At 44.2% G+C, this 23,111-nt stretch overlaps 1 protein-coding gene across 1 annotated transcript in view; it reads left to right on the top strand.

Annotated features, from left to right (window-relative positions):
• KIF26B (kinesin family member 26B) overlaps nt 1-23,111 on the top strand; it is a 498,005-nt gene that overhangs the window by 329,144 nt on the left and 145,750 nt on the right. Inside the window, exon 5 of the mRNA XM_079904855.1 lies at nt 9,376-9,559. Coding sequence (XP_079760981.1) covers nt 9,376-9,559 — 184 coding nt within the window. The remainder of the gene's footprint in view (nt 1-9,375; nt 9,560-23,111) is intronic.

Below are 23,111 nucleotides of genomic sequence, written 5' to 3'. Positions count from 1 at the left end.
TCCCGTTGTTTTTGCCTTCTCACTTGGGCCATGAAAAATCCAGAAACGAATGGATTAGCTATATTCACCAACAGTATGGTTTTCAAATTTTGCTTTTTACTTTTTTTGTACCGCTAGGCATGAGTGAATGGTGAGCAGTTCAGGGAAAGCTTCCAGCTTCTCCAAGCTTCTCTTTCTCGGCTGCTGGAGAGCCAGTAGAAAGTTCTCAGTAATGTTGGGTGGTGTGGATTCTTCTCATTGCCACAATTTAGGAGTAGATTCTTGAACACAGAGCAGCTGCGGTGTGACTCAGAGATGGCTTGAGTGACGTGCATAGCCTACGGATTGCATAGTTCTTTTGCGTATAGTTGTCGTTCAATAAGTATTGATTGATTGATTGAGTTTCCAGAACATTGTGTTGCATTCTCAGCAGCTTCCAGCATTCTTTTTGTGTCTGTAGAGGGAGAAGCATGAGGCGGTGGAGGATGGTACCTAGAATGGTGCCTGGTGGTGGTAGCTGTTGTATTGTAACTGTCATGCAAGGACTCCCTCCGGGTTGGGACTATAGGAACAGAGAAAGCATTTTCATATAATTTGCCTTTCACATCCTAATTCTGGGCATGACCTGACTCACTCAGCTGAGACATTTTCCTCCTGTGATGTGAAGGTATGTTGCTAAGCAACTGGATCAGTAATTGGTAAATGCTTATATATGATTTGATTTGAGTTACATACAAAAATATGTAACTGCTTTTTCTGTCTTCATTTTTAGGCAAGTGATTATCATTTGGTTTTATGTTGCCCAAACAAAATAAAATAACTGCTCTTATGTATCAAATTGCATAACAGCATGAAGTGGTAGACCGACCCTGAGTCTAAAGCAGAAAACTCAAATCCTAGATCCCAGGTATGAAGATCACTAGTCCTGTGACTGTGGATAAAATCAGGTAACTTCTGTGCCTTCATTGCTTTTTAAATCTGTAATTTATGGTACAAACACCTTCTCTGCTTGCCTCATAGGGCTGAGTGTGATGGATGTGACAATGTGTGCAAAATGCTTTAGAAAGAGTAAAACATTCCAAGGTCTAAGCATTTCTAGAACTCCAGATACATAGTCTTGGGACTTTGCATATGTTGGTGTAACTCCAAAGGCGAGATCGATTAAGAAGCCTTGAGTGGGTGCGCACTTTGCAAAAAGGTACAAAGCTATGGGGCAGGAAATAAGCTGCAGAAGAAAGGAAACACGTATGAACCTTCAGTGAGTTGATAATTCAGTGATGGAGGCAACACTAATGGCACCCAGAAGGAAAGACCACACTGCAAAGCAGCATCTCATTAAGTGTTACAACATAAGACATAGACTCTCAAGACCAATTGCTGAGGCCTGAAGTAGTTGATGAGGGCAACTTGTAGAAGCTTTGATGAATGGGTAAATTTTTAAGAGAAGAATAAGGGAAAATTCATAGAGATTATCACTATGGGTTAATGCTGTGCAGTAAGTTGCAAAAATCCATCCGTTTTCAAAGTATAATAGTGTCTGGCGGTAGTGTTTTAACACAATATTGTTTGAGGTTAACGGTCAGCCATGTTTTGTCTCCTAGCAGTAAACATTTTATTTGAAGTCATGTCATGAATTACCTTCCTACACTAATGAAATGGATCATTTACATAAAAATCAGAAAAACCCCAAGACCCATATGCTTTTCCGTCTCTGGAGACACAGAAATGACCTCAGTGACAGCCAATTAGAAAATGGAAAGGTGAAGGAGGACGCTCTTTATTCCCTGTTTGGAGAGTTTCCAAAATGACTAACATGCTTCATGGCAGTGCCAGAATACTTTTAAATAGGTGTTATTTCAAAGTGAAGCATAACTGGTATTTTTTTCCATATAGATGGATATCTTAATTGTTTCCAGACGCTTTGCCTCAGACCACTGGCTCTTGTCATATATCCTCGCTATTTATAATCCGTTCTATTTTCTTCTACCCCTGTGTCACTGACCCCATGGATTTCCTGGGAGCTGCTGTGATCTGTCACGTCATTGCTTATTATCAGACAGTCTCAATCCTCAGAGCATTGAAATATTTTATCATGGCACAGAAGCCATTGGCGCCCGGCCACTGTCACGTTAAATTGCAGCCTGGATTGTCTTTTACCTGCTGACGGTGGCAATTTTACCACTCTCATCCCCCTCCTGGGTCAGGACCCTCTGTGGGCAGCAGATGTGGCGGTTCTGAGGGCCTTACCCTGCCCTCCTCTTGAGCAGTTTTTCAGTTAATATCTCACCAATCAATCGCCCGGGTCCCATTTAGTAGAGCTTGCATGACCTCTTAATTTTTATAAACCTTTTACCCACCTATCCAAGCATCTCACAGTCCAACACCCCCCTCAGACAGGATGAAATGCTTTCAGGATGTGGTCAGCAACACATGGGACATAGAATTTTTTAAAGGATAGAGAATTCTTAAAAAACGACTATACTGCCTGATATTCCTGCTTGGTATTCCCTAAGGAAAGTTCTTATTTTTTTTTTTTTTTACATCTTCTTAACCCTAGAGATACATATACTCATTTTTTAAAATTAATTAATTAATTTATTTTTGGCTAATTAATTTATTTTTGGCTGTGTTGGGTCTTCGTTTCTGTGCGAGGGCTTTCTCTAGTTGCGGCGAGCGGGGTCCACTCTTCATTGCGGTGCGCGGGCCTCTCACTGTCGCGGCCTCGCTTGTTGCGGAGCACGGGCTCCAGACGCGCAGGCTCAGTAGTTGTGGCTCACGGGCCTAGTTGCTCCGCGGCATGTGGGATCTTCCCAGACCAGGGCTCGAACCCGTGTCTCCTGCATTGGCAGGCAGACTCTCAACCACTGCGCCACCAGGGAAGCCCCGAAAGTTCTATTCTTCATGAAGCTAATAATTCTTAAAATGTTGTTAGGTCAATGTATTAGTAATCCCTATACACTAAGGGTGGTAGATCCCCAACTTAAGTCTCATGGGATGCACTTAGAATGAAGCGCTTTCCATTGAAACACTCCGTATTTCTGAAAATGCAAGGTCAAATAGTCTATCGCACAAATGCAAAAAAAAAAAAGAAAAGTCAGAAAAGCCCCAAAAGTTTCCCCTCTGATCTGTATAACGGAGACCTAAGACTCTCTCCCACCTAACCAATTAAATTTACTAGATAATTATTTGCCTTTTTTTTTTTTTTTTTGCGGTACGTGGGCCTCTCACTGTTGCGGCCTCTCCCGTTGTGGAGCACAGGCTCCGGACGCGCAGGCTCAGCGGCCATGGCTCACGGGCCCAGCCGCTCCGCGGCATGTGGGATCTTCCCGGACCGGGGCACGAACCCGTGTCCCATGCATCGGCAGGCGGACTCTCAACCACTGCGCCACCAGGGAAGCCCTGCCTCTTTCTTTTAAATCCAGGTAGATCTGGCCAATGAGCACCAGTAACTGTCCCATGTGAAGGTCATCTCAATTCTAAACTGATTCCTGAATTCAGATGGCATCACATAGATGTGTTAGGATAATTGTCTCCTATATGAGATGAGTAAGGCAATGGAGAGAAAGGGTAGAGCCCAGAGCAAAAATCTGAGCTCACTAGGTTTAAATTCTTTCCAGGTTCACATCATTGCTCCTATCCTCACAAGTCTGATACTGCTTTAGCATGGCATCACTTCCTTTATAGGAGCTTAGTGAATATTAATTTCATCCTGCTAGGGAGGCCACCTTTTTTTCTTGAAATAAGGTTCAGAGAATTAGATGAAGCCCATGGATATTTAAAGATGTGTGCAGGCATGAATAGCTCTCGGAAATATGTGATACTGTCCATGGTAGGAATGAGACAAGTGAATATTACTTATAATAGTTTTTTAGGTTAATTTTTTGTTGTTTAAAATCTTATAAGACAACCCACGCATCTGTCCCTTTCCTTATGAAGAAAACTTGTGTAAGGCATTAATAACACAAAATACACTTCTAGCCCAAATGTCTTTTCCTTTTCAATTCTTTCACGATTGCTTCTTCTTTATGTCACTGAATAATACAATTATACATGAATGATTTCTGTACTTCAACCTTCTCCTGTCTGCGTGTCATTGAAGTACTATATAAAAAGATCAGAAGATGCTGACTTCCAAGAAATCGCAACATATAAAATAGAGATCAAACAGTTGGTGATGATGATGTCAAAATTAAAATAAAATGTTCTTATACACTATATGGCTCTAAAATGTGATTTCTACTGATTTCTAAATTCTAGACTTCTTCTAATGTATGTATCTTATATACCTGTTTTCAGAAGAGAGTAATTTTTTATGTATTCTCCAAATAATTTACTGTATTCCTATTTTTCTGCATTGAAGCCAACAGAGGCTTCCCTAAATGAAATAGAGGTTCCAGGAATCATTTCAGAAACTGCATTGGAAGAGATTTTGGAAACCATCTGATGTTCCCAATGCATGCTTTCATCTCCCTGACAGTCCCTGTAAATGGTTTTGTAGCTACTACTTGGACACTTTCAATGACAAAAGCTATTTCATGAAGCAGACCCATCACTAATGGATTACTCCAATTTTTAGAAAGATGCCCCTTTCACTTATAAATCCCCAAATGCCTTTACGTTTCACCTGCCTGTTTTGCTGCCTATTCAGAGATGATCTGAAGCAATATGGGGAACAGAGACCTAGATTCAGTCTCAGCTCCACCACGTATTGTATTCCTCCAAAGTACCATCTATTAAGTACTTCCTGTGTGCTAAACCCTTTACCTGCACTCTTATTTAATTTTCATAAAGTGTCTATAAGGGTAGAAAATATTTTTGCTCTATCTTACGATGCAGAAACTGAGGCTTGATAATAATATGTGTAATAATAATATTGATGATGATAGTATTGTTGAACGCCAACTATATGCCAGGTGCTATGCTAGGCCCTTTACACGCATCATAAACATTATCAGAATTTAAGTAACTTGCCTATTATCTACCTAGTATCTGAAGCAGCTGGATGTTCAAATTCAGGTCAGATAGTCCAAGGAATCTGGATTTAACTCTTTAAGACTCATTTCTTTGTCTGTTAAATGGGAGTACTATTATTATTTTCCTCACAAAGTTTTCTGAGATTCAAAATGATGGCCTATGAAGTTATCTGGCATTATTGCTTGAAAAATACTTCCTGCTACATGTTATTTATTCATTTTTTTAAAGACAGTTTTTTAGAAAAACTCTTCCTTCCCCTTTCTCCAGGTTTATATTCTCCAGGCTAAATGTTCCCAGTTCCTTCAGTCTTTATTCACGTCATTCAACACGCAGGTATGACAGCCTGCCCTGTTGGAACTTACATTCTAGAGAGGAAACAGACAATAAACAATAAACCTGATAACTAAGTAAATCATCTACTATGTTAGAAGATATAAGTGCCATGATGGGGAGGGTGGGTGGGTAAGGCATGCAGGGCAAGGGAAATTAGGAGATGGGGAGTAGGTGACCATGTAGCCAGCTACCGCCAAACCTAGTGGCTTTAAAGCAGCAATGATGGTGTATTACCTCTCATGGTTTCTGGAGTTCAGAAGTTCTGACAAGACAGAATGGGGATGTCTTACCTCTGCTCCACGATGCCTTGGGCCTCAGCCAGAAGACTTGAAGGGTGGCACCTGGAATCATCTAAAGGCTCATTTACTCACATGTCTGGTAGTTGACACTGGTTGTTCACTGGAGTCCTCAGTTCTTCTCTACATGGCCTTTTCCACATGGCCTGGGCCTTCTCGTGATGTGGAAGCTGAGTGCCAGGGGTGAGAGAGACAGGTAGAAGCCATATTGCTTTTTATGACCTAACCCTGGAGACCATACAACATCATTCCCACCATATTCTGTTGGTCAAGGCAATTTCAGAGTTCTGCTTGGGTTCAAAGGGAAGGAAAATAGATTCCACCTCTCAATGGAGAAGTGTCAATTTCATGTCATAGAAGAGCATGTGGGAGGGGATACATGTTGTTGCAGCCATCTTACAGTCTGCTATGGTGTGCAGGGTAGGTTCATTGATAAGGGTTCATCTGAATGAAGATTTAAAGGAGGTAAGGGAGGGAGCCGTATGCCTATCTCTATCTAGGGCAGAGCATTCCAGGCTGAAGCAAGAGCCTGTGCAAAGGCCCTGAGGTGGGAGCGTACCAGGAGTATTTGGAGGCTGTTATGGCTGGAGCAGAGTAACTGAAGAAAAGAGTAGTAGGAAAGGTGGTCTGGGAGATATGAGGGAAGATATACGGAAGGGCTTATAGGCCATTGTAGTTACTTTGGCTTTTACTATGAGATGAGAAGCAAAATGGAGGGTCTTGTCTGGTTATGTTTTAAAAGAATCAGTCTGGCAACTGTGTGGAAAATAGATTGGGCCAGTGCAGTGGGAGGTGGCAGGGCAGGTAACAGAAGAAGAGAGACAAGTTAGGAGACTACTGCAGTAATCCAGGCAAGAGAGGTTAGTGGCTCAGACTAAGACAATATCAGTAAAGGTGGTGAGAAGGGTTAGATCATAGGTCTATTTCGAAATTACGGCCAACAGATTTCCTGATGGATTGGATGTTTGGTGTGAGAAAAAGAGGAGGCAAAGATGTCTGCGCCATTGTAAGGATGGAATTGCCATTTTCTGAAATAGGGAAAACTAAAGGCATACAGCTTTTTAGGAAAAGATCAGGAATTTAGCTTTAGAGATGCAAGTTTACGATACCTATTGGATATCTGAGTAGAATCGTTTTAGTGTGTTTTTGTTGTTGTTTTGTTTTACTGAGGTATAATTGACATACAACATTATATTAGCATCAGGTGTACATCGAGATTTGTATATTTGTATAAATTGCAAAGTGCTCACCACAATAAGTCTAGTTAACATCTGTCACCATAGATGTCCTGGCACCTAAAGAAGAAAGTATAAAATAGTAGAAGGATCTCGTCAGCGCTCTGATTGGGCAGGTAAGGTGGGGCTCAGAACCATGACATTTAGCAATCGTGGAGGTCATTCACAGCCTTGACAAGAGCTGTTTCAGAGGAGCTATGGACCACATGCCTGACTGCAATGAGCTTATAGGCAAAGGGAGGAGATGAACTAGAGAAAGCAAGTATAGACAACACTTTCCATGAGTTTTGCTGCAAAAATGAGCAGGAAACAGAGCAGTAGCTGGCTGGGTAAGAAGAATGAAGAGAAGGGCTTGTGTTTTCTTTTCCGAGGTGGGAGAAATAATAGCATGTTTATATGCCTTTGGGAATGATGCAGTAATACAGTGAAATTGTGATGTTATAGGAAAGAGAGAGGGAGAGAGAGGGGGGAATAGAGCACTGGATTGCTGTTCTTGGGAATGTCCTTCATATACTTCCATTTCAAGGACCCTCACTTCCTCCTCTGCAGGGTCTATGTGGGGAGAGTAAGTGGGCATGGGTAGTAGAGATAAGAAAAAGGAAAAAAGAAGCCAGCAGGCTACTACCTCTTCTGAGCTGCCTTTGAGTGTCACTCCTCCTCTCTGTCTCCACATTTGGACCGGGAACCCACAGCAGCTCCTTGGTCCTTTTGCCACCGTCCAAAAGAATCCTAACGTGAATGGATTAAACGCCACCTTTCGGTTCCTAGCAGATCATCATCTTCCGCCTTCTTTCTAACTCTCCTTTGCCTATAGGCGTCCTGACTTGAAAGCAGTAAGGGGCTGCTGAGCAGAGGCGTGAGTGTCAGAAGCATGCGATGCCCACACCCACCTTTGGAGGAGTCACTGTTTGTTCAGGGAGAGAATCTCACAGAATAAGGAAAACTGCCAAGAGATGCGCCAGACCAGCCGCTGAACAATTCCACTTCACCTTTCGTTTTAGAGGGACAGCATCAGGAAGCGTGACAAAGAAAGCACGAGAAAAAATTACTCCTAGGTTTTTCTTTTTGCTGTTTGGGAAAAGAAAGCATGGTGGAAATCTCCTTTTAGTGTCTTCATTTTTCATCACCCTACAGTAGAGCCACCATAGAGGTCCCTAAGTTTGGCACATGGCGTTGGGACTGTGCGGGTATCATTCCATCACAATCTGTCACTCCTCATGCATCCCATTCCTCTGTATTTCACTCTTGTGAAATAGATGTTCAGTTTTACAGCTAAGGAAAATTAAGCTTTGAAGTGGTAATTCTCTTTGCTGTATTTGTTCAGTGGCCATTTTGTAGCTCAGGGGATTTGTCAAAAGCACGGCAATTACTGACACAAAATTAAAACTAACCAGTCCAGAGCTTAAGATTCAGATATTAAGATGGAAGTTGGGGGGAAAGGGGTGCAAACGATGCTGATTTAATCTTTTTGGCCTGCTTTGCTTATGACCTGTTATGCAATTGGTAAGAACACAGGATGGATTGTAAGGTTTTGATGTGTAGAATAAAGTCACGGTAGCCCATTTGTTTTAAGCAGCAGCTAAAATGTTTAATAACCTTTGGTAAGGAAATTGGAATTCTTAGAACATGAGTATAGTGTGAAAAACACCAAGAATGAACCCAGAAGTGAGTATGTTACAGTCTGTGAAATGCCCTTGCCTGATTTTCCCTTCTTCTCTATGATAAGATGGTCATGTTTTAGGTGTCGCAGAACACTTGAACGATGGAAGATGTGATGTGAACAATCAATGTTATTAACGATGCGTCACCTTCCCTCTCACCTTTCTGTTTGCATCCCCTGCCCCCTTTGTGGATTCTGACTGTATCACCCCTTGCACTTGCCCATGAACTGCATTTTGTGGTGAAAGACCACCCTACATAAAAGCCTGTTTTCCACCTGAGCCACGCCTAGTCTCAGAACCCTACACCTTGGCTGGAGTTTATTCTGTTTGGGTGTTATGTTTCTAAAACCGTTTGGTTTGTATTTCCCGTTGTGCTGGGGTGTGTGTTTTTCTTCCACAGTCACGTCCACAGTATGCCTTGAGTGGTCACCACGTGCTTCTTCCTCAGACTGGTTTGGATTTTACAAGGTGTTAGAGTTCCTAAAAAACTCATAAGGTCTCTCACATTTGAGTTTATACCAGAAGTTATGGAATGATTAACCTAATAGGTGCTGTGTATCCCCAAAGATGGCCAGCTTTATTCATGCTTAAGCTGAGTGTTTGTGGAAAACCAACAATTCTTTGTAGATCGCAGCTGCAGGACCGTGCAATGCTGTGGTGTCGCTCTGCCGTGTAAGTGATTGGGCAGCTCCCTGGGTTCACTCGGTTGCAGTCAGGGGCTACCACCAGGCACTCGGAGGAAGAAGAGAGAACCGTTTAGCTGCAATCAGAATTAGGGGCTTCTTTAAGAGAAGGAACAGAAAGTGACCCTAGCATATCTGATTGTGAATATATACTTTTTGTGAATTGTGAATATACTTTTTCCTTTATTGTCTTTTTCTGAATTTTTCCCTCCAGAGCTGCCCAGAAGTTAAATCTATCTTCTAAAAAGAAGAAACATCGGCCTTCCACTTCTTCTGTCACCGAGCCACCTCTCTTTGCAACCAGCTTCAGCGGGATTCTGCAGACTTCCCCACCCCCGGCCCCGCCCTGCCTGCTGAGGGCCGTCAACAAGGTGAAGGACACCCCAGGCCTGGGCAAGGTAGGCACCTGTGCCATGTGCCACGCTGGCTCTGTGTGTGGGGCTCTGCATCAAAGGCAAGGACGAGAATGAGGGCTCGGCTTGTTTGCTAAAACAAGAAGGTGTCAGGGAGAGAAGGAGAAGAAATGAAAGTCGTTTGGAAGTACTGTAAAATTTTCTTTGGTTACATATACTAGTAGTAAATTAAGACATTCCAATTATTGGAGATGTGGTTTGATTTTGGCAGAAAGAAAACAGCCTTGTATTGTTTGACAGAACTGTACCCAATTAAAGAAAAGACCCCATAACACAAAAGACAGAGGCAGAGGCAGGAGAGACCAAGAGACACGGTATAGGAATAAGACATGAAGATGCTTCGTCACTTCCCTGGCAGAGTTTCATTGTTCCTCCCCTTCAGAGAAATCCCAAGTTCTACTTTTGAACCAGACCACTGGTGGGATTTCTGGGGAGCATTTTCTGTGTGCCATTCTAGCCAAGAAATGCAATTTTGAATTGTTAGAACTGCTTAGAAAGAGATGGGGAACATTATGATGAGATGTAGAAACACCATCACGAGACCTGGCTCAGCTATGTTTGGGGTAACTTCGTTTTTAGATGTCATCTCTTAACTGTCTCTTCTGAGATAAACGTCTGGGTGAAGTAACTTATGGTTTACTCTTCAATGGGTAAATAAGCTGTGACTTATAAAAACATTTAGTCGAAGAAAGCGGTGGCTGTTTTCTTTCTTTTACTTTCCTCAGAAGGAGGATGGTACACACCACCTTGCCAGTTTCCCGCCACCCGCTTAACAGGACTCATTTCGGGAGGTTGCAAGTCTTGCTGAAGGGCATGGCTGCTCAACTGTGTGGACGATTTTACTTATTCAGGTCACTGATTCCCTTTCACCTTGACCCTCAACATGATTCTTCCCGGGTTCACGGTCTTCAGTGGCCTCAGCCTCACCAGTGGTCCTTCTGGAGTTTACCCCACACCCTCTGCCCTTCTTCCTTGGTGCTCTTCTCCCTTTTCTCGATGATTTCTCCTGCCTCCTCCCATACCCTCCCACCCCCTATTTCATCACCCACTGGGAAAGTCCTAACTTGCTAAGTTACTCCTTCCAACAGAGTCTACATTTTAAGATTATGTTGAATAGAGCAATGTTTATTCTAACGGAAAGCATCCAGTCCTGGAATGTTCCATGGCATTGGGCGGGGCTTTCCCAGGCCCAGAGGTAAAGTAGGGGACCAGGCAGCCTGCGAGGGCTGCTCTAGCATCACTGGCCAGGGAGGGAGATGGAGGAAACCACACGAGCAGGAATCATGCAGGTGGGAGTGGCATCCCCGCGGGAGCACACACACTGCGGTCATAGTGGATGGCTGAGACGCTGCCTTCTAAGGAGGGTGGGTACAAGTAACTGCAGGGCTTTCAAAACTGTAGAAAACAATTGAATTGTGGTAAGGTACACATAACAGAAAATTTACCTTTTGAGCTATTTTTAAGTGTGCGTGGACTTTGGTTTTGCTAAGAGGAGTTTTGGAACTTTGGTACCGGAGCTGAACCGCCCTGGACACAGTGACATCGAATGTCTCCACTGCAGTCTCCGTCTCCTCTCCTGCTCTGAGTGACACCCTACTTCTCTTCTGAGTACATGTGAACCAATATTTAAATGCTGTCGCTCTAAAGAGGTACCAGACTATTAGCCAACCTGTGGTACTCATACACCCCACTACGGCCCTGTCCGGGACACCTCGAAATGAACCACGTAAGAAACTATCTTCCTGCATCTATAACAGTGGCCCAGTCTCTGGTTCCTAAAAGGGTTGATGCAGATACATCTTCAGGTGGGCCTGGTCCCCAAGCCTAGGGTCTTCTGTCCCTTCCTTCCCCCATCCCTTCCCCTCTCACTGGAATTCTGAGACAAAGGGATCAGGGCACCAGTCACGCACTGAACCAGCAGAAAGACTGTTTCCAGCCAGGGTGACCTGGGACTTGCATGAAAATAATCTGGAAGGCACTGGTCTAATCTTGGTTTCATGATGTACTCTATGTAGGGACCAGTTAGAAGTATAATTATAAGTAAGATAAGCAGCATAAGACCAGGTATAACTACAATTAATATTATAATCATTCACACACTAAAGCTTGCAAATCACACACTTATTTTTTTTTATTATTAATTAATTTATTTTTGCTGTGTTGGGTCTTCGTTTCTGCGCGAGGGCTTTCTCTAGTTGCGGCGAGCAGGGGCCACTCTTCATCGCGGTGCGCGGGCCTCTCACTGTCGCGGCCTCTCTTGTTGCGGAGCACAGGCTCCAGACGCCCAGGCTCAGTAGTTGTGACTCCCGGGCGTAGCTGCTCCGCGGCATGTGGGATCCTTCCAGACCAGGGTTCGAGCCCGCGTCCCCTGCATTAGCAGGCAGACTCTCAACCACTGCGCCACCAGCGAAGCCCACACACTTACTTTTTTAACGTAAAGTACTATCCGTTTCTCTCATTTGCAGTCCGATGTGCTTCTTTCAGTGGGAGAGAAAGGGTGACATTAACTAGCCAGGAATGCGGGAAGCCTGGAGTTTGTCCATGGAAGTGGGGTCACCAGACTGGGTGTCACAGAAGGTGGCAGAAGGTGTGACTTCTGTCTGACGAGTGGCCTCACGGCAGCTGTCCTGCTGAGCATGGGGGTTGGGGCATTGGTGGCGAGAAAGTGACAGTGGGAGGGGGTGTGCTCTCTGGAGGGCAGTGTCATTATATACTTTGACTTGAGGACGTGTGATTGAAGCCAGAGGTCCGCGAGCACACCTCCCATCATGCTTCCTCCTGGTGAGACGTGTGCTTCACAGAAAGCCAGACGGCCTGGCCTTGACTCTGCCACGGAGGCGCCAACCGTCTAAACTTGGTGGAGGCCCATTTCCCAGACTCATGCTTTTCCCACCCCGAGAATCCACTACAACGAGGCACTGCATTCCTCTTATCCATATGGAAAAATCCCCGTAGGTTTATTTCTGTTGCATAATTTACATGTTAACGTTTCAAAGAAATACAGTGCAGTTTCATATAGAACATAAAAGAACTGGTGCTATATAGAGATCATTACATCTGAAGTAGAAAAGCTTGATTGAAATGCCAAAAGCAACTTAATGACTTAACCTGGGCGGGGTGGGGGGGGCCCTTGAGGCGGGATGGGGAACAAACCCAGCGCAGCTGACGCCACTTCGCCCCACCTCTTATCCTTAACCACCAAGGACTTCCTCGGGAGACCTGAAGACAAGCTTTTGTGGGTTTGTTTAGAGCTCTCCTCTCATTTGTAGGCAAGACAACGGAGGCCCCGATTTTCCAGTGCCTTCTGAGTCAAGCCCAGAGGTCAGGACCTGTAAGACATTTTATTCTCTTCCGTCTCACTGGGTGGCCTCTAGATATACATGACCTTTAAAAATCTGAGTGGAGACAAGAATGTAAGGGGACCATAATGGTAGCAAAATAAATTGGGAAGCAGTCACCTCCATCCGGTGGAGAAGGACATGTGTCCCTTTTCAGAGTCATGGATGGGAGAGAAAGGGCAGTGACGGGCCATGGTAGACACACAGCGAGTCAGAGGTGCTACACTGACCCCTCCCCTTGTCCCACTGCCGGTGATTTCCAGCAACAACTTCCTCCCTCCCCGCACCCCTTTCTCCACCCAGAGTCATTGCTGGCCACCAAGTGCATCTTGAGGCAAAAGCTTTTCTGGAGGCCACAGGGATGGAAGAACTTGGGGTAACTTCAGTGCACTTGGAGCTGAATCACAACACGCTCACAACACAGGAAACACCTCAGAATCCCTAGCACCTAGAGCAGTACTTGGCACACGGCAAATATTTATTGAGCATCTTCTATGTGTCAGGCCCTGTGCTGGGCTCTAGGCTTGCCCTGATGGACACACAGGCAGAATGCCTGCCCCGACAGCACTTATAATCTAGTCATTATAACAGTCAGCCTTAGACATCTCACCGACTTGGATCAATATGAAGGACTATTTGACTTAAGGAAAAGTTGGAATCACAGACTTGAAATAATTCTGCCTAACTTTCGAGTTATATAAAGAAGCTATAGTACTAAGTGGTCTTGTAGAGACATTTTTAATGAATGGATAAAGGTGATTAGTGGATCAAAGCAGCTTAGTCCCTGTTTATATTTCATGAGTTTGGCTTTATGTAAATGATATTTCTAATCTGTTTGAAAATGGTTCCTTCTCCTAAGCCAGTAAAAGCTCTTCATGAAATTTGTTTGCACAATTAATTAACATCCATGTTTAAGGTTCATTTGTTGGTGTGTCAGACCTCTTAGTATTGAATTACAAGCTTCTAGAGCAAAGCGTCTTATCTGTTTAACTCACTCAGTATTTAGCTCTGCAGACCCACCACGGGTGCATAAATGCTTTTAAAGGTGAGAATGGTAATGGCCACAGTCACATTCATGATGATGACAGTTCACCTTGTTAATTCTACTCTTCCTGGCAGTATTCCTGAAGGGAAATACATGAAGCATGAAGGGAAAAGAAACCTTCTTTTCCTTCATAATCTCCAGGAATGTCTCAAAAAGATGGAATCATCACCACTCAGCCTTTGTTCCCCCAGATATGTTTTGGGAATATAAGAAAACTCATATAGGTGGGTGCTAGCAACAAGAGAAGAGACTCTATAGAATTTGAAAAGATCATAAAAATTGGATGAAACGAACATGAATAATTATGGAAAATTGAGCTGGAGACAGGTTGAGGAGGGCTTGTCCTACTCGATTCACTCGGTGAATATCTGTAGACATACTGTGTGCCAGGCACTGCAGGAGGTGCCACTGCTGGGGACAGTACACAGAAGCTGGTTGGCTGCTCTGGGCCACGTGCCTGCAAAGGAACGGGGAGTGTATATCCTGATCTCCATGAACTCTAGGCCCCTGTGAAAATGCCTGCCTGGCGTTCAGCCTCAGCCATCACTCCTGAGCTACAAATGCTCTTTCCTTCTCCTGGGGACCCCTGCTTATCCCTAGTCTGGGTAGAAGAAGGGTTGTGTGGTATCCGTCACACTGGATCCCCGTCGCCACTCGTGCCCATCCATCTGTGCATTTCCGAAGTGCCTCACTGAGATTTCTCCTCTGTAGACGGTGCAGCCCCAAGGCAGACAATTCCGCGGAGTCCTTGGAGTTGCGATTTAGAAATAGACTTGCTTGTTTGGCTAAATTATCTTTCTTATGCAATAAAGGCTGGAGCCATTATTCTTTTTTCTTCACAGTCCTCGATTTTAAGTCATCTGCCTCTTATTTAGCACTACTTTTCAAACCTGGTAGCAACATATTTTGACCTCTGTTAAAACATAAAACATGTATTCTCTAAATAACATCTCTCCCCGCAACACACCTGTACACACACACACACACACACACACACACTCGCACTCACTCTCACTTACTACTTTGCTCATTTACCAGGTCCTATATTATCTAGGTTTAGTTTAATTCTAGACTTCCACTTATTTGGTAGTAAACTAATAGCATGGTAAAAAAATAAGTGAACCACGTGTGCTTTTCAGTAGAGATTCTTTCCCTTTACAGATTTCTTAACGTTTTTAGAGCAGAAGTCATTCGATTACTAAACCCTTGTGACACTGTAAGGAAGAAGAAGCCAAGATAACTGTTCAATTTATGTTCTCATTACAAGAGGAAAACAATAAGATAGAAAAATTAGATTAAAATAAGATTTTTTTAAGGTACAAATGTAGCTCTTATTCATTTTTTCAACAAGTAGAAATGGCCGATGTAGCTCTCTTGTTCAGGAAATGATGCCAGGTTATACCAAGGAGAAAATGTCATGCCTTCCAGCCCACCAAGGTCCGGGTTATTTAAATAGTATGCAAATTGTCAAATTCCTCATTATCATTTCTACCATTCCTCATCCTGAAGCTTTATCAGAGAGAAAAGATTTGAGTCAGTCTGTAACATTCATTTCAAGTATTCTAATGTGATGGAAAATTCTCGATCCCACTACTCACCAGTGATTACTCCCCCCTTACACACGCCAGACAGCAGAAAGGAATCGTGAGCTTTCTATTTTGGTGTGCTTTGGGGGGTGGGGAGAAATAGACTGCGTAAATAATACATGCACATTCATCAGGATAGCTGGCCTGATAGCTTTGAAAATTGAATTGTTAGCTCTTCTGGGAAATAAACTCGTGACCTTCCAGCCCCTAATTGCAGTTCTTTTCTGTGCTCGGTTGGTTGTGGTTGACTCGGCTAAGCTCCTGTAGTTAGAGTTTGGTTTTTTTCTCCTTCCTTTCTTTCTTATTTTGACCCTTCCTCCAACCTGCATCTCCAGAGAAAGGAGACTTCGGGAAAATGTTCTGACTCAAGGGAAAATGTTCTGACTCATTAATCTTCGCGGTTTCTTCTCCCCGCACCCACGCCGCCGTGTATGCAGAGGTGCACGCACCTGTCCTAGAGCCCGCCCCCCTCCGCCGCACATGCGCAGCATGATGCTCCGCTACCGGAAACCGGAGCTCAGGAACTGCAGGTGCCGCTGTCCGGAGCGCTGCTTCTGGAGCCTGACTGCGCCGCTAAGTGATGGGGAGAGAGTTTTTTCTACACCCCCTGCCATGCCACTCTTGAATTTAGCAGGCTCATTCTTGCAAAGACGGGGAAGTATTAGGAAGATGTTCTCCATTAAAGGCCACTGGACAGAAAAGTCGTGGTAAACCACGTGTAAAAGAAAGTACGGCGGCCATTGTTGTTTTTCATTATTAACATGACTGCCGTTAAGACAGCTGACCAAGTTGTATGGATATAATTTTCTGTTGGCTTCATTATTAGGTCGAGAACGAGAAGGGTGAGGAGCACATTTCAGTTTAATTACATCAGATTTCTGATAGGATGGCACATTATATATAAAATACTCGTTTTCTGGTTTTCTTTGCCTGAAATATCTACACAGAGCAAACTGTATGAAAGGACTCTTGGGTAAGCAGGGAGGAAATTTGTACCCTTTCAATGCCAGATTACATAAAGGACACCCCAAAAATGTTGAGTATTTTAACGTAAGTCTGTTTAGTATTAGGCATCCTAACGGCATTCAGCACTGTGTAGTGCTGAATGATAGAGCTGCATGATGGAGCTGTTGTAATGAGGCAGAAACACCAAGAGCATCTAAAGGACAAGATCCTAGTGGTCCTTGGCCCTGCTTACTCCTCAGCACCTGAGTTGCCCTGGGAGGGTGACATCGGGGAGATGCTGCTGCCTAGTGCTGGCACTGTGGCGATGTGTAAGCACCATCAACATCCCTCACTGAGAAGTTTTCCCAAAGACCATCTTGTCCAGTCCTCCCACTGTGCATAGAAAGAAACTGAGGCCCAACAAGATGAAGTAACTTGTCAACCCATTTTTGTGGGAGAAGACAAAAATTTAAGCTTTGGGGTGTGAAAGATCATGAAAGTCATGAAGACTTTAAGGCAGAATTTGAGTGATTCTTAAGCTTTTCCCCCTTTATGTGACTTTCAGCTTCAATTGTAAGACTCTATTTTTTTAGGTAGTAAGTGGAACTGATAGGGAGGTGTGTGTGTGTGTGTGTGTGTGTGTGTGTGTGCACACACATGCACATACTTGTGTGGAAGGAGGTGGAAGGTGATTTTTCTAAAGGGGCTTTTTAAAGGCTATAAACCTTTACCATAATTGGAGGATAGGTTTGGGGCCTCCCTGAATACCTGTAATCCCTAATTAGCATCCTGACTTATGGAATGAAAACACGAGATAAAATGAGGGAATTCTCGTTGGAATCAGTGCCACTTTCTCAATTAAACAAAGGGCAATAAGATGGATGATAATGCCAGAATAGGGCTTTTGATCACTCTTTGTCCAAAAACCACATTTTAGTCAGGCTCAGCACAATTAGACAATTACTGATATCAAGAGTATGGGAACAGTAGGTATATTTTAAGCTAACATTTCTAACATCTTATCTTTCTGAGTCTTTCTCTTGCTGATGACTGAAAGAGAAGTTAATCATGATTTGCTATAATTATCCCATTAAAATGGGATTGATAGTAACGTTTTATTTTTAAAAAATGGTGAGTCCAAACTGCTGAGTTAATTAGAAAGTTGTCCTTTGTGCCTCAGAGTAGGAAACGCTCTTCTTGCCTACTCAATGACTAGCATAGCAAAACATTTGAATTCCTTTCTAATGCTTCACTGAACTAAAATGTATCATTATGGAGGGGGAAAATCGTTCTGATACATTCTTAAAAGCAAAACATATTTTGCTTAGATTATTAAATAGTGTCTGAAATAAAAAGCCTCTAGCTCCTGACAGCCACAACATAAGACTCCCTACGTTCTCTTATATTGCTTTACAAGTTCAGGTTAGCTCTGTTCTGTGATGCTGTCTTCGTCCGTTCCAGCTACTATCACAAAAATACCATAGACTGGGTGACTGAAACAACAAACCCTTATTTCTCTCAATTCTGAAGGCTGAGCAGTCCAGGGTCAAGGTTCTGGCAGATCTGGTGTTTGATGAGAGCTCTCTTCCTGATTTGCAGACAGTCACCTTCTTGTTGTATTTCACATGGCAGAGAGCAGAGAGAGAGCACAAGCAAGCTCTCCTGTCTCTTCTTCTAAGGACACTAACCCCATTCATGAGGGTGCCACCCTGATGACCTAATCACCTCCCAAAGGCCCCACCTCCAAATACCATCACCTTGTGGGTTAGGATTTCAATATATGAATTGGGAACAGGTGAACAAGCATATGGTCCACAAACCAACCTCTAAGTTCCAGCATTGAATCTGAGTATTGACTTTCTAGATGAAACAACAGAAATAGAACCATGGCAGTAGCATTTAGTGCTAGGGACAAAATTCCTTCCAAGTTTCTTTTCCTGTTCCCTTGGTCTTGCCTGTGTGTTCCATGCTATAGCCAACTATTCAGATAGAAATTTTGTTTATTTGCAGCTTAGCTGAGATCTCCTTACCACCAACAATGAGTATTTGGTGATTCATTAGTGGAGCAGTGTACCAGCTGTAGCGAATCAAATCGTGAACTTGATCTGTTCCTTGTTTTAAGTATTTTGAGAAAACGTTTTGCCATATTTGTACCAGAAGGTTTTCAGTGAAGGGCAAAGTTTTAAAAACCCAATCAGTAAAATACTCCCTGCACTGTGTCATGTAAAGCAGTGGAAAGTTAAAAATCACAGGAAATGGGAAGATCAGAGAGCAGGATTGTTGGTCTGCCTTCCCCCGCTCCGTCCCCCATTCTATAGAACACGGTAGAAGTAGCACCCTACAGGGGCCCCAAAGGACTCGAGGGCGAATAAAACGCCATTCAGACTACCACCAGCTACACGGCTCTGAAATCAGGCTGTCTGCTCTGGTTCTAAGTGCAAGTGGCCAGAGCCTGGGCAAGAAGGGCACCAGAAAACTTGCTCTTGTCTAGAGGTCCTGCTGTTTCTCTGCTCAGCTTCTGCTTGGCTGGTTCCTGCCCATCCCAGGGATATCTGCAGAAATGCCACTTCCTGGAGGAAGATTTCCCTGGTTAGGTGCCCCATTACGTGTTTTCATAGCACCCAAAGTTTCTCTTCGTTGCATTCATCACCCTATAGATAACTGATCTCTATAGTTCCATGTTTAGTGGGTCTCTTTATGGGCCGTAAGCTTCATGAAAGCAGGGCTATGTCTCTCTCGCCCCACTTTGAATCCTACCCAGGTGCTCAGTAAATAGTAGGTATATTAGTCAGGGCTCTCTAGAGAAGCAGAACCAACAGGATGCATGCATGCGTGCGTGTGTGTGTGTGTGTGTGTGTGTGTGTGTGTGTGTGTGTGTGTGTGGAGAAGAGAGAGAGAGAACACACAGTCGTGGAGGCTGGCAAGTCCAAAATGTGTGGGAAGGCCGGCAGGCTGGAGACCCAGGGGAGAATCTGCTGGCAGAATTCCCTTTTCTTCCAGGGAGGTCAGTCTTTTTCTATTAAGACCTTCAACTGCTTGGATGCGGCCCATTCACGTTATGGATGGTCATCTGCTTTACTCAAAGTCTGCTGATTTAAATATTAATCCCATCTAAAAAATACCTTCACAGAAACATCTAGAATAACACTTGACCAAATATCCGGGTCCTGTGGCCCAGCCAAATGGCCACAAAAAATTAGCCATCATACTAGGTGAATGAATGGATGGATGGAATCATGATCTGGGTCTCCATTCTGCAGTGATGATCCTTTACATCTGTGTAAGGCTTGTGGCTTACACGTCCCTTCATCCGTATTGTCTCTCTCGCTCTTTCATACAGTTCTGAGAGGTGGGCAGTAGGGGGCAGGAGGGAGTGTTAGGTCCACCTGATGGATGAGATTCAGAGAAGGTAAGACACTTCCCAGAGGCGTCACAGCTTTTCAGAGTGGATGGGAACACCCTACATCTTTGTTTCCAGTATTCTTTTCCTGATCTTACAACATATATTGGCCATTTCTTTGTGCCACTGAAACACCATTCTGAGTGTTTCACAGGTATTAACTTGTTAAATCCTCACTGCGGGTCTGTGGGAAGGGTCTGTTATAATCACCCCCATTTTACATCGGAGGAAGCTGAAACAGATATGAGGAATCTGCCCGAGTTTGCATGCCTGGTCCGTGGTGGGGCTGGGATATATATACGAGCCCTGGTTCTGGGACTTGTTCTCTGGATGGCTACATGATGCCGTCTCTCTACACGCTTCATATGTAGTCATTTGGCTTCAGCAAAGACCCGGTAAGCAGACGTCCCTGGCTGTCATGGGGCAGCTGCGTTTGCAAGGTGGTGAACATGGACGAGGCAGGCACCAGGGCATCCTCTTCTGCTGCCAGCATCCTGCCGCTCTCCTCTCCACTCATCGTCTCAGAGAGCTTTGTAACTGTCCCTGTGGTGTTTTAACCCTTGTATTGAAAGCTCTGATGGTTTGGATTGTCTTGTGTGGCTCCTATTTCCATGCAGTAAGCAAGCCAGTGAAAGTAAACTAATGTTCAAAATGATTGTTAAAAGGCCAAAGCAAACCGGAAAATGTCCTGAATTCCATGAGAGAAAAGTCCATTGTACTTTAGCCGTATTCCAGAATGACAACAACTCTGGGTCAGAGCTGGGTGGGACAGGACCCCTGGCGCTGACTTAACAGTGAATCTCATACTACACTATATTGAGCCATGTGGGTGATTGAGTCCCATGAAAATTCTGTGTCTAGAACACTAGCTCAGTGCCGATAGCAATGTTTGAATGTTGACTTCTGTTTCAGGAGGTATGTTGTAGGTATTTATTGAGCAGTGGTCTGTGGAGACAGTGCTGGGAGAGGCAGCACACCCTGAACCCATCCTGCCTGCCCTCCCTGTCTGGCTTCTGCTCTTAATTTTCTCTCATAATGGACCACTCTCTCCCGTATCCACACCCACCCCCTCTTCCAGAGCTGGCTAAGTGCCTGCTTTCATCAGCATCCCATATCTATTCCCCAAGCCGGCTCCCTGGATCCTCTGATGTTTTGTACCATGTACTTCCCCTAGCCCAGATTCTGCTCATTAACCATTTACTGCTTTATATTGCTCTCATTGTTTTTATGGGTATAATTTATCTCCTCCACTGAATGTTTAGTCATGAGAGTGGGGATCTTGGTTGATACTGCTTTCATATCCCCACAGATGCTTAGCCATATAACAGGCAGATAGAACTTCCGGCACTGAAAGACATTAAAGTATAGAGTATAACGGTCATTTTACGATTATTTTTCCTGCTTTTGCCTACGCCATCCCTCACTCGTTTATCCATCATCCATCCATGCGTGTGTCTGTCCATTGGTTCATTCATAAGGCAGGTATGATGTACCTGCTCTGTGTCGGTCACTTTGGGAATACACAGATGAGTTCAAAATGGTCTCTGTCCTTAAGGATCCCCCACATTGCGATTTGGAAGAGTTAAAAATCATTCCTTAGGTAGACAACTCAAACTAAAAATACCTGTTACTGTTATCATCATTCATGAGGCTGAAATTTGTACAAGATAATTGGCTTCCTGGTGAGTTTTCTCCCTTTTTACTGAATACACTGTCATCTTCCTAAAGTATTCAGATTGCACTGTAATGACAACCGATAGTGCAGCAGGCGGGGAAGGATGTACTTTTGTTTCGTTTTTAACACTTTGATATACTACCTGCAGTTTCGCTGCGATTAGTTCGTATGAATGAATCACAGTGGCGTGCAGAGCGTTTGTGTTCCTGCAGACTCTCTTAAAAGAACTCATGTGTCCTTTACTTACAGATAGAATTCCCCTGAAAGTACGTGATAAGGAAGTTGTACTCGTCCTCTCTGAGGTGGGCTGAAGCAAGGGGCTTTGTTCAAGGTCGTAGAGAAAGCCGTCTACCATCCTGGGTTATGTTCCTCCATTGCCTCTGCATTCTCCATTCTGCTTTTCTCACCGAGGGAGCCGCTTCTGACCTTTCAAAGTTCCCATGTTGCCTGGTTTCTTTTGAGAATGCTCCTGTTAAGATATGAGACTAACATCGATGATCGGTGAGATTCTGAAGTTATCTCGAAAAATATGTGTACTCGCTGGTGGTATAGTCTGGAGTGGGGATGAGCAGAGGGGACTAAAGGAGAATGAGAGGGGTTTGTATTAATTAGAAATCTTTTTAGTTTCAGGCAACAGAAACTCAAACTGTCAGGAATGGGAGATGACTGGAGGGATGTTGGTGACTATGGCCCCAGACCCGGGAAAGTCAGGAAGGCCTGGAGCTGGGTCCACTGAGGATCCAGGACTGTCTTTCTCTCTCTGCCTCTCATTTGTGCTTCCTCCACATTTTGGCTTCATTCTTCAGTTCAGACCAGCCTTGGCCCTCACACAGCTGCTGACGGCTCTAAAGCATCATTATCTTATAGCTCCCACCAGCAGACCCCACACACTCCTGTGACCCTAAGCTCAAAATTCCAGAGAAGGGCTGGAGTTGGCCCTGATTGGGTGTGGGGTGTAAAACAGTGTCTGCTCCCATCGGCATATCGGGATTGGAGTGGACAGGTGTATGTCCGAGTAGAAGGAGATGCTGCCCCACAGCAGACAAAGGAAAGCCATCCTCTGCACTTTCAGAGGATTTGCAGGAAGGTTCAGTGAGCATTTAGGAAGAAAGACTAATGTAGGGGATGACGTACCTCAAATTCAGATGCGACCCAGTCAGTAGTTACTGAACTTTTGAAATAAGGGTTTCTTTGGGAGTTCATTTTGTGGACCACTCATTTAGCGGTTTCTAGGGAAGAGTGACATGCATATTCAAGAGAGCTTAGAGAAAACAGAAAACAGGCATAAGCTCAGAGAGTGAAGTGGGGAGAAGTGCATGGGGAAGAAAATCTGAGACCTTGGAGACCTCAGAGGAGGACCTCAGCATCTCTGTGGCAGGTGAGCACTGACAGTCTTGTGGTTCTCTCTGAAGAGACAGAGATGCAGCCCCGAGTCAGGGCTGCAGCTTGCAGGCGGCATTGATCCCAGATGAATGGTCTTACATCTGCCAGTTAATGCTGGCCGCAACCTGCTTACTCCGTAGAGCAAGGATTGCACAAAAATGCCCA

Source organism: Stenella coeruleoalba (genome assembly GCF_951394435.1).
Source record: "Stenella coeruleoalba genome assembly, chromosome: 1".
In the NCBI taxonomy this organism is placed as follows: domain Eukaryota; kingdom Metazoa; phylum Chordata; class Mammalia; order Artiodactyla; family Delphinidae; genus Stenella; species Stenella coeruleoalba.
This window is presented reverse-complemented; position numbering and strand designations above follow the sequence as displayed.